This window comes from Nerophis ophidion, linkage group LG14 (assembly GCF_033978795.1).
Source record: "Nerophis ophidion isolate RoL-2023_Sa linkage group LG14, RoL_Noph_v1.0, whole genome shotgun sequence".
Taxonomy (NCBI): domain Eukaryota; kingdom Metazoa; phylum Chordata; class Actinopteri; order Syngnathiformes; family Syngnathidae; genus Nerophis; species Nerophis ophidion.
The window spans coordinates 47,343,440-47,355,975 of record NC_084624.1 but is presented as its reverse complement, the minus strand read 5'-3'; the positions used below and the strand labels follow the sequence as shown (position 1 = coordinate 47,355,975).

General features: G+C 46.8%; 1 protein-coding gene across 2 annotated transcripts in view; it reads right to left on the bottom strand.

The window, feature by feature from the left end:
• Positions 1–1,781: 1,781 nt before the first annotated feature.
• Positions 1,782–12,536, bottom strand: part of LOC133568762 (guanine nucleotide exchange factor VAV3-like) — a 121,873-nt gene continuing 111,118 nt past the window's right edge. The window contains exons 26-28 of one of the 2 annotated variants that reach the window (XM_061920890.1): positions 12,257–12,310; positions 6,729–6,877; positions 1,782–4,939 (exon numbers count right to left, since the gene is read on the bottom strand). In XM_061920890.1, the coding sequence (XP_061776874.1) occupies positions 4,901–4,939; positions 6,729–6,877; positions 12,257–12,310 (242 nt within the window). In that variant the 3' untranslated portion in view covers positions 1,782–4,900. The remainder of the gene's footprint in view (positions 4,940–6,728; positions 6,878–12,256; positions 12,311–12,536) is intronic. The other variant, XM_061920891.1, reaches the window with a different exon arrangement.

The window sequence follows — 12,536 nt, the reverse complement described above, 5'->3', positions numbered from 1 at the left end:
CCATTTCCTACCGCTTTGGCCCTTCACCGGGTCGCAGGTCGCCTAGCTCAGCTGCATCCGGACGGAAGGCGGAGTACACCCTGGACAAGTTGCCAAGGGCTTAACGTACCACGATATCCCCTGATCTGAACACCCACTTTCTGGTGCTATAAATTCACTGGTCGTCATGTCACTTTATGGAGGCTGTTCTTCAAGAACTGTGTTCTTCTAGAACTTCAAGAAACTTCAAGAACTTCAAGAAACTTCAAGAACTGTGTTCTTCAAGAACTTCAAGAAACTTCAAGGACTGTGTTCTTTAAGAACATCATTTTGCTCTTTCCTCATGGTACCATCTCTGACCCACTCCTGGCTAAACGACCACATTTTTACATCCATCCATTTTCTACCGCTTTGGCCCTTCACCGGGTCGCCTAGCTCAGCTGCATCCGGACGGAAGGCGGAGTACACCCTGGACAAGTTGCCAAGGGCTTAACGTACCACGATATCCCCTGATCTGAACGCCCACTTTCTGGTGCTATAAATTCACTGGTCGTCATGACACTTTATGGAGGCTGTTCTTCAAGAACTGTGTTCTTCTAGAACTTCAAGAAACTTCAAGAACTGTGTTCTTCTAGAACTTCAAGAAACTTCAAGAACGTTGTTCTTCTAGAACTTCAAGAAACTTCAATGACTGTGTTCTTAAAGAACATCCTTTTGCACTTTCCTCATGGTACCATCTCTGACCCACTCCTGGCTAAATGACCACATTTTTACATCCATCCATTTCCTACCGCTTTGGCCCTTCACCGGGTCGCGGGTCGCCTAGCTCAGCTGCATCCGGACGGAAGGCGGAGTACACCCTGGACAAGTTGCCAAGGGCTTAACGTACCACGATATCCCCTGATCTGAACGCCCACTTTCTGGTGCTATAAATTCACTGGTCGTCATGTCACTTTATGGAGGCTGTTCTTCAAGAACTGTGTTCTTCTAGAACTTCAAGAACTGTGTTCTTCTAGAACTTCAAGAAACTTCAAGAACTGTGTTCTTCAAGAACTTCAAGAAACTTCAAGGACTGTGTTCTTTAAGAACATCCTTTTGCTCTTTCCTCATGGTATCATCTCTGACCCACTCCTGGCTAAACGACCACATTTTTACATCCATCCATTTTCTACCGCTTTGGCCCTTCACCGGGTCGCGGGGCGCCTATCTCAGCTACAATCGGGCGGAAGGCGGAGTACACCCTGGACAAGTTGCCAACTCATCACAGGGCCAACACAGATAGACAGACAACATTCACACACTAGTGTTGCCAATCAACTTATCCCCAGGTGGATGTCTTTGGAGTTGGGAGGAAGCCGGAGTACCCGGAGGGAACCCACGCAGTCACGGGGAGAACATGCAAACTCCACCCGGAAAGATTCCGGATCCCAGGGTCGAACCCAGGCAGGAGTGCTCTGCTGTTTTTGAGGATCAGCTGCAAAGTATTAGTTACAGATTCTTTATATGACAGCAGTGCACTGCAGTCTGGTGTCCTAAGGACCTATAAAAACAAAAACTCAAGTCAAAGACCTTCTTTGTTACAAGAGCGCTCTGCTGTTTTTGAGGACCAGCTGCAAACACCAGTGTCAAATATAATTTATATGGCAGGAGTGATAAGCTGTTTTTGATTACATACTGCAAGAATGATAGTGATCCTATTTATTATAAGTGTCTGGAGATTTTAAGAACCTACAACAAAAATGTGAGTTTAAGATCCTTAATATGATTGGAGTGCTATGCTGTTTTTGAGGACCAACTGGAAATTATGAGTTTGAAATTATTTATTTGTTAGCAGGGAACTGCATTCTGGTGTTTCAAGGACCTACAACAAAAACCCAAGTCAAAGATCTTCTTCATTAAAAGAGCGCTTTGCAGTTTTTGAGGACCAGCTGCAAAAACCAGTGTCAAAGATCTATTATATGAGATGAGTGCTTTGTAGTCTGGGGGTTTGAAGGACCTATAAAGCAAACCACTAGTCAAAGATATTTTGTATGACAGAACCACTCGGCTGTTTCAAGGACCACATTGCCAGTCAAAGATGCTCCCTCGGAGTGTTTGTTCAGCTGTTTTTGAGGACCAACTGGAAATTATGAGTTAGAAATTATTTATTTGTTAGCAGGGAACTGCATTCGGGTGTTTCAAGGACCTACAACAAAAACCCAAGTCAAAGATCTTCTTCATTACAAGAGCGCTTTGCAATTTTTGAGGACCAGCTGCAAAAACCAGTGTCAAATATCAATTATATGAGATGAGTGCTTTGTAGTCTGGGGATTTGAAGGACCTATAAAGCAAACCACTAGTCAAAGATATTTTGTATGACGGAACCACTCGGCTGTTTCAAGGACCACATTGCCAGTCAAAGATGCTCCCTCGGAGTGTTTGTTCAGCTGTTTTTGAGGACCAACTACCTAAACAATAGTCCACAACGCTTTGATGTGTAAAAGAAAGTGTTCCTGTCTGCCAGAAGGTGTTTGTGTTCTAGCGAGGCTCGACACTTTCTAGTGAACGTGAGTTACATCAGCCTTGAATCATTCCTCGTGCGAGATTTGAACAGAAAAAATTCAAATAACTTCAAAAAGCTTCTTTTTGGAGCTTTTAAACGAAGAAACCAAGACCTAAAACATCAAAGGACGTGCATACCCACCCCCCACAGACGCCTTCAAAGATCATTTCCTGAGACGATGACGACTCTGCCACGTTTTTAAAAAAAACGAAGGGTTCGGGGTTGCCAAATGTGCTGAAACAGACTAGTGGTGGAACAACCAGCTTTCATGTCTGGGGGGGAAAAGTACACTTTTATTCCCTATTGCGTAAAAATGTAAAGCGTTAAAAGTTTTTATGTACTCCTGATTACGAACAAACAAACGGGGGAAGGGCGGTTTGGTCAAGAAGACACTTTTCTGTTCCTAGTCCAGAAAAGGCATGCTTGGATGAGTTTGGTCTGGAAGAAGGCCATCAAACTAACGCCTTTGGTGAGGGCAGTCGCATTAGTTTTTTCTCCTCCCGTCTTTTCCTTGCTTGTTCTCTTTGTCTTGTCTACACTTTTTTTGAAGCCTCTTTCTTTGCGCTGTCCTCCAAATCTAAACATCAAACATAGAATTCGACGAGGAAAAAAGGTTTGGGGGTGCCGGGCTGTCCTGATGGGACCAGAACCGTGGGGTACGTGAGAGATTCCTGGGACAAATGGAGAATCATGTGCCTCCCAGTCCTTTCCACCGAGGACGAGAAAGACATCTACCAATTTGGAACCGTGATCGCGGGGCACCTGCTGAACATCGCTGTGGTGTATCGTCATATTCGCAAGACGATGGCAGCTACTCAAGGAGCCCAAAGGCTGTTCGTCGCAATGGTAGGATTGCGTCGGGCTCTGGGATCACAGTCTGGGGCGATTTCTGAACTGAATCGCAAGATGGATCACGTCATGGAAGAAGCTTGTTGAAAGGGAAATATTGGATATGAGAGCCAACATGGACGAATAGAACAGACAAGCCATTGTAATGTCTGCTCGCGGAAAAACAAAAATCCTAATCTACGATTTTTGATTCCCCCGAATGGCCTTGGCGCCGCAACAACAGGAGCAGGCTGTTTTGAACACATCCCCGGGGACTCTTTAAAGATGGACGCTTTTGACCTCCCTCCCTCCTCAACGACAGCTGGAAGTCGAACCTTGCTTGCATTGCATGCCAATGAACACAACACCCAAAGACAAAGGGCATGTACACAAACACCCCCCCCACCCACCACCCCACGCCTTCACCACCGCTTGATTCCCCTTCGGGGTGATGGACGGCTGAGTAGTGCTTTATCGGCCTCCAGTTTCCTCCGCCAGGGGGCGGGTCTCTCCCTTAGAGATAGGTTGAGAAGCTCTGCCACCCGGGGGGAGCTCAAAGTAATGCCGCTGCTCCTCCACTTGGTGAGGAGCCAGATGAGGTGGTTCGGACATCTGGTCAGGATGCCAACCAAACGCCTCCCTAGAGAGGTGTTTAGGGCAAGTCCGACCGGTAGGAGGCCACGGGGAAGACCCAGGACACGTTGGGAAGACTATGCCTCCCGGCTGGCCTGGGAACACCTCAGGATCCCCTGGGAAGAGTAGTGGCTGGGGAGAGGAAGGTCTGGGCTTCCCTGCTAATGCTGCTGCCCCCGCATTCCAACCTCGGATAAGCGGAAGAAGACGGATGGATGGATGTTTATGTGTGCTATGGCAAGTTAAGTTTTTTCACTTGGACTCAGTCTGGACCCCCACCCCAGGGTCCAGCATTTGACAGATATTTATTCCTCTTCCCTCCTTTCCCAATATCCCCTTTTTACCACCTTTTTTTAAGGTCCTATTCTTGTCTCCCTGTAACGTATGTCTGCTCTTAGCGGGACTGTGCCGAAAATGTCATTTCAGTTCTTACTATATGTCTTGTACATGTTAAAGAATGGACAATAATAAAGCATCTTGTACCAAGACGAAGAATGTGGTGACTTTTGGCCCCAAAATCAAATCCTGCGTAATTTTTCGCCACTTCCTGTGGGGGTCAGGCTTCATCATGTAAATATCAATAACACGTTTATTCACACCCCACTGGAGCGCGTGGGACCTCCAGTTTGTCAGCCAACCCGAATATGGCGACTGTCACTGAGTCATCATCAATAATAAGACAAGGTGAGTCACCGAGGAAGGAGGGGAGAACGGCAATCGGAACACCGAAGCACTTGCCGAATGATGCTTTCCGGAATCCTCGACTCGACATGTGCTCCGCATCCGTCAGAAGGCAGGGAGGAAGTTTCTAGAGAGCGTTTCCTGTTAGTTTTCTCTGAGCGACATCACGCGAGGGAGCAGCCACGGCACCCTGCTGTGGTGGAGGTCACATGGACGTCCAAGTCCAAGTCAGCGAAGTCAATCCTCTTCTACAAAAGTAGAAGGAAACCAGCCCACCTGGGAAGAAAAACAGAATTGGACATCATTAGAATACATGAGCAGCTGTAGCTGATATAGTGGTTCCTATTTATTTACATATACCTCAGTAGAAGTATTTAAGTCCCATCTTAAAACTCATTTGTTGACTCTAGCCTTTAAATAGACCCCTGTGGAGAGGCGGAGCCGACGGTCCGACAGAGAGGCAGGACCGTCACAAGGGTCCTGGGGAGCGAGCGGCAAGGCGGGGCGTGCCGGGAGCGACGCCACAAACGAGATCAGATGCGTGGATCGCGCATGTAGACACAACTAATGAATCCTCTCGCACTGTTAAAAAGGGCGGCGGCCGTGAACGTCGAGGAGAGAGGCGTAGAGACTGGAGGGAGCCGACGAGAGAGGAGGAGCGCCCGAGACAGACGAGCGAGCGAGCGAGCGAAGAAGTGGAGCTGAAAAGCTACACAGAGGAGCAACCCGCAAAAGACTTGTCTTATTTGAAAAATAAAAGAAGTCTACACCTGCGCAAAAGGCATGTCCTTCCTCGGTGGTCCATGGAACCCGCAAGACGGTTTGAGTCCTCCAGAACCCCCCTTTTAGAACAGTTGATTAGCCGTTTTTTTTCTTTTCTGCTCTGCCCCCCTCTCCCTCGTGGAGGGTTGGGGGTGGGGGGGCACAGGTTCAGTGGCCAGGGATGAAGTGCTGGCTGTCCAAAGTCGGGACCCGGGGTGGACCGCTCGCCTGTGCATCGGTTGGGGACGTCTCCGCGCTGCTGACTTATCTCCGCTCGGGATGGTCTCCTGCTGGCCCCACTATGGACTGGACTCTCACTAATATGTTAGATCCACTACACTTTTGTGATAATGCATATATTATTACACAACTCTTATGCTTAAGGGCTGTTGCTATAGTTATTATCAATTGTGCTGAAATTGTATTTTTCTTTGTCTGTGCAAAGCTGGCAAAGCTGGCAATCCAAAAGATTGCAACCAGTGTATCAGTGTTTGTTTTCCAGAATCGGCCTGCTGACTGCCAAGGCTGAACATCGAATACCGTGACGCAGACCGAGCAGAGACAAGGCGATATCACGACTGTCAGCACATTTGCGTTTGTATAATCATATATTGTGTCTAACTGGAGCTGTCGAGATTACCCCCTTTGCCTCAGCGACAGCTTCAGTGATGTAACCAGGGACCTCCCAAATAAATAGAGGAAGGACGTGGGCTGGACTTTAGAGCTTAATTTGGATCTGTAACTAGAGTACAGCCCAAAAACTGTCTTTCCTCAATTGAGCCAAATCTAACTCTGTCGCTGCATGATTCCTTGCTTCTCGTCTGTTTAATAAATGTCATTAGTGTTTGAACCTGACAAAAAACTCTCCAACGTCAGTAAACCAAAGCGCCACTTTTACAAAAATGTGTCAGCCTGCTGCTAATATATTTTGGCTTTGCTATTGACTGTTTAACTTTAGCCATTTTACATGGTGATTTCAACACCTCCAAATTTGGTTAATGAAAACTTCAACTAAGATGCACGTTCCAATCAGCTGGTGTGTAATAAGTGCAATATTTACAGTACTAACACACATTTTTAGGGTGCAACAAAAAAAAAACTATAGACTACTGCCATCTAAGGGCTTGGACTCGCAACTGTAATTGAGACTCAGGGATGTGATGATATAACAAGATGTAACAATTGGGCAGCAGTTATCATAATCAATAATTTGCAATAAAAAATAAAATGTTATTATCAAAAACATTTATATTTATTATTAACACACACACGGCACCCGTGGTAACTTTTTTAGCTGACTCACTCTGCCGCCGACCTCTCCCTTCCACCAGCCGTTGGACGTCTTGGTGTGGATTTGGACCACGTCTCCCTGCAGTAGCGGCAGCTCCCACGTGTCTCTGGAGTGGAAGTCGTAGCGAGCCACGGCGACGGACACGACCCTGGGACAAAACACTGACAGGGACAGAGACGAGTGTCACTGCGAACGCTGAGAAAATGCACTCCTTTGGAGACTACCGTATTTCCTTGAATTGCCGCCGGGGCGCTGATTATTTTAAAACCTCTTCTCACTCCGGCGCTTACCAAAGGCATGCGGTAAAATTAGGCCTGCGCTTTTAAATTTGAGTGTGATGTAAGGATACCATCATGAAAAGCACATTTAATAAAAAAAGAACACTATTATGGTCTTACCTTTACTTATAAATGAAGTCCATGCGCAGCTCCTTCTGATCAAACGCATCGATAACTTGTTTATAGAAGTCTTCCTTATCTTTCTTCAGTTTTAAAAGTCTCTCTGTCTCGATGGAAAACTGTTTTATTTCAGATATGTAATCCTCCATGTTAAAAGTGCAAGCGAGAGGAAAAACTAAACGATCGCTGCTCACTCTTGCTGCTTGTTGTCACTTCTTCTGCAGCCGAGTAGTCGCAAGTAGGATCACTAGCCTCCTCAACCACCAGGAGGCGGGAGTCATTTAATGACTCGTATTTGACACACGCAGCTACGGTATATTAATACAACATAGCTGCTTACTGTTCTTTTTAACATATTCAATAGCTTGGACCTTAAATCCTACTGAATAGCTCTTAATCTTCTTCCCTTTATGCGATTTCAAATGATTGGAATCAGCCTCCTCCATTTTGAAAATGATGACAGGTGAAGTGTCACTCGTGACGTGACGAGTTTGACCCGGTGGAAATTCCAGGCACATGCTAATTATTTGGCGAAACGAGTTTGACCCGACGGAAATTCTAGACATGCGCTAATAGAAATAATATTTTGCAAAACAAGCTTGACCCGGCATTAATCCTGAGCCGGCGGTACTACTTAGCATGTGCTAATTATTTTGCGAAACGAGTTTGACCAGGCAGCAATTCTAGTAAGGCGCATACTATGTACCTGGCGGCAATTCAAGGAAATACGGTACTTGGCCACGGGAAACATGCACTAAAAAGTATTTTCCTAAAACATCTCTTTATAGCAACTAAATACATCAAACTAAAGTCATTCAATAACATGCATAATCATCAGAGTCAAATAAAAGATTGTTTGACTGGTATCCTTTTTGTACGTTTGATTTATTTATTCAACATTGCATTTTATTATAATACTTGGTAATTGTATTTGTCCAATTAGTATCACTGATGACGTGTATAAGTATTACCATGAAGTGCATTTGAGTATCTGGCTCAGCCATTGAGCTTCTTCATATCTGGGTCAGCCAATGGCATCCAGGAAAGGTTGGATAACGACCACGAAAAGAGTGGTGAGAACTGGAGAGAGAGTGAACAGCTCAAAGAGATGGTAACCAGGGTACGAAAGGCCAGCCCCCTGACCTACAGCTCTTGTGAGAGGGCTTTCAAATCTTGCTACGAAGAACCCTACAGAGAAAATACCCCCAGAGGAGCAGGTGGATGAGCATCCCAACTGGACAGAATTACTTGTAATGACCCAAGGATATGGACAACGGAGTATGAGTGCAGTTTATATAAGGTCTGCAAGAACTCGAGAGGTCTGAAGCGCCATCAGATTACGCTGGCCTGCCTTACGATAGAACGAATGAAATAACGCTCAGGAATGGCAGCTAATGACAGTCTTTGTTGGGCCAAACCTGGTTAGATGAAGGAGGAGCCAGGTCCGGAGTTTCCCCACAATACCAATTAACTCCAAGCAAAACAAAGCATGTCACCGAGCAGAAAATTGGAACAGTGCCTGTTGCCAACACCAAGGAGTGGACCAAGCTGGATGGAGACATGGACAAAACCCTCGAACTCATTTCGAAGGGTGACGCTGATTAGAAACAAGCATAGGAGCTGAGCATTTTGGAGTCGAACAGACGAAAGAAGCAAAAAACCCAGTAAAGCTTCATCGGTGACCATCATCGCAGTGACACTGCAAGAGACCAGGAGCTTAGCCCTTGCAAGGCACTGCTGACACCTCCAGAACTGGTGTCCCAATTCAACAGTGATTAGCCAACCAAGGCAGAGGTAAAGGAAGTGGTCAAAGACCTAGTTCCGTTCACGACCCCACTGGTGTACACTAGAAGGTCTATAAGCAGTGTCCACGGCTTCTCAAGCGTCTGTGGAAGATTTTGAAGTGGATATAGGGGAGAGGGAATGTCGCTAGCCAGTGGAAACAGGCAGAAGGCATGTGGATCCCAAAGGAAGAGAACTCCAGCCACATCCAGCAGTTCTGTATAATCTTACTGCTCAGCATTGAGAGCAAGATAGTTTCCAACCATTAACTGATGTCCTCTTGAAGAATGCTCACATAGACACATTTGTCCAGAAGAGGGGAGTTCCCGGAGTGCCTGGAGCATACATGAGTGGTGACGCAATTGCTCAAGGAGGCACGAGATAGCAAAGCAGATTTGGCAACTATCGGGCTTGAACTACAGTTCAATCCAACACAAACTTGTATAAACAGCACTGAAAAGACACCACCATGTTCCTGGGAAGATCTGTAACCTCATCATGGACCATTACAATGATTTCAGAACAAGAGTCGCCCCAAGCCAAGTGACATCTGCCTGGCACCTCCTGGAGAGGGACATAATCTGTGTTCTACTTTGCCATGAACAGGATTATAAAGTCTGCGGGGATGAACGCGGAGGACCAAAATCAATATCTGGGACATGGCAACCACACGTCCTACCTGCTCCCACATCTGTGCCTGGGCGCAGGTAGCTCCTTCAGGGACTTGAACGGCTTACCATATGAGTAAGGACGAGCTTCAAGCCTGTTAAATCCATAGCCTTGAAAAAAGGAAAAGTGGCCAACCATATCTGCTTTACAATTGAAGAGATCAAGATTCCAACGGTAACCAAAAGACTTGTCAACAGCTTGGGTGAATCCTTTGACAGCTCCCTGAAGGATGCAGCGGCTTGCAGAAGACCTCGAGCGACCTGCGTTCTTGGCTCACAGCCTTCAACAAATCTGGTCTACCAGGAATTCCAAGGCCTGATGTACCTTTACAAACTCCTGCCCTGAATAGTCCATCCCCTGTTAATCTATGAGATACCAACGACAATGGTATGTCTAGTAGAGAAGACTATCAGCCGGTTACTCAAGAAATGGCTGGTCCTTAAACAGCATTGCCCTACATGGCCTATCCACCAAGCTGTACCTTCCTCTCAGTGGCCTCTCAAAGGAATCCAAAATCACTTGTGCCAGAGAGGTGACGATGTAAAGGGACTCCGCAGATGTCAAGGTGACCTTAGCAGGACTTAAGCAGAGCAGAGGCACGGATGAAGCACAAGACTTTGATGGATACCGTGGCAAAGGGGAGAGCAGACCATGGTAGCTTTCCAAAGCCTGCAACCAAGTGGTCCAAGACTCACAGCAAGATGGTCAGCATGTCCAAGCAAGGGTCGTGGACAAGGTTAAAGTGCAGAACCTCGCAAACTCACATGGGCAGAACTCAGGAGAGCTGAACCTCTGCGTACAAAGTTCCCAATATAGTCTGTGTACAATGTTCTCCCTTGGTCGACCAAGTGGCACATTTGGGGCCTAGCAGGCACTCCAAAGTAACATCTGTGCCACATCCTAAGCTGTTGCCCAAAGGGTCTAGGAGAGGGGCGGTATCACTGGCGCCACTATCAAAGTTTTAAAATCCTTACAGTATTCCGTTTGCACAGCAAGTCCTAGATAACCCTGAAGCAGTCTATTACCTTTATCAGAGCAGCTTAGAAGGCAAACCCTCAGTCCATCTCTTCAGGGGGGATCCTCTCCACCGCTTCTGACTGGCAGCTCCAAGTTGACCTGGAAAGGCAACTCAAGTTCCCGGCCAACATCGTTAACACTTCACTGCGCCCTGACACGGTGTTGACATTGGAGTTAACCAAGCAAGTGGTGCTACTGGAGCTGACTGGCCCTTGGGAGGACCTGAGTGGTGAAGCCAATAAGCGCAAGAGGGCCAAATACTCCAAGCTCACCGCTGAATGCCGGAGGACTGAAGTCAAGAAAAGCCACCAAATAAATCCTTAAGGCCGTAGAAAAGGTCTCCTGGTGGCTGTTGATCCGCAGGGGGATCTGTGGTGCATAACTTGGACACAAGCCAGTGTCTGATCCCCTGGCTGGGTCACCCATTTGAAGATGTCTGAGGATTAAAGACCCGTAACACCCTATGACCCTGGGTTTCTCACTGATGACATGTCCAAGGATCACCATAAGGTGTGTTTGAGTTCTATTAATTGGTATTCATATAACATAAATTTGTTCATGGTTAAGGAAAGAGTGGATCGTGAAATCTATAAGTGGATCGGTGTGGCGTCTTCAGTAATTCGGACGTTGTATTGATCTGTTGTGGTGAAGAAGGAGCTGAGCCGGAAGGCGAAGCTCTCAACTTACTGGTCGATCCACGTTCCTACCCTCACCTATGGTCCTGAGCTTTGGGTTATGACCGGTGTAGAGGTTGCCCTACAGTGGGTTCTTCGGGCCAACACTCACTGCCAGGAGAGCCCGAAATTCAGGGTATAACACTGTTTTATTTTCATAAATATCAATAGGCTTCTGCTTTCCAGCACAATGTCCACTCATCAGCACTTCCAACTCCAACTGCCGTCTCTTGTTCTAGCTGCTGCTAAAATAAAGGCGACGGGTGATTAGATAACAAGGCCCACCTGGGCTATCTACTCACCTGTCACTGTGTTCAAAGCCAGTCATTGCACACACCGTTCCGCGGCCGGCCCGCAGGCCACACCCCCCGCCACACACGGGTACAAGCGACCGAAATGAGTTTCCTCCGCCGGGTGGCAGGGCTCTCCCTTAGAGATAGGGCGAGAAACTCTGGCCATCGGGAGAAGCTCAAAGTAAAACCGCTGGAGAGGAGCCAGATGAGGTGGTTCAAGCATCTGGTCAGGATGCCACCCGAAGTGTTTAGGGCACGTCCGACCAGTAGGAGGCCACGGGGAAGACCCAGGACACGTTGGGACGACTATTTCTCCTGGCTGGGATCCCCTGGGGAAGAGCTGTGCAAAGTTGCTGGGGGTGGGAAGTCCGGGCTTCCCTGCTTAGGTTGTTTCCCCTGCGGCCCGACCTTGGATAAGCGGAAGAAGATGGATGGATAGCATTTATATTTTATTCATATCTATTTTGAATGTATTAAATTATCACAATATAAGTTATTGATTTATTTATAACACCCACTTTGGTGACCCAAACGGCTGCCTTTACCTTGTAGGAAGCTCCATGCTGATATAAGATGTCACTTCCTCTTAGCCTAATCCTGCTGGTCACTACAGTACGGTGACGTCAAAAGAGTGCATTATTTATCGGAAGGAAGTCATGTCATGCAGCAAGACTTGTATATAACAAGAGTAAAGCAGTAGGATGTACCTGACCAGAAAGGAGAGGAGGAGGGAGGAACAAAGCTGCAACCACCAGGAGGAACTACACAGAACAAAACAGCCCAAAAAAAAGACAGAAAAGATGGTGAGTGAGAAATAAAGAGAGCCAAGAGAAAGTTAGAGAAAGGAGGGAGAAAGTTGTCAAAGTCAAAGATAAGTCAGGGTGCAACAATGAATGGGAGCTAAAAGGTCTTAAAGATCCAACATTAGTGGCGCCCCCAAGGGGTTGAGACAAAATACTTTGTAAGACACACTAGCATACATGTGAT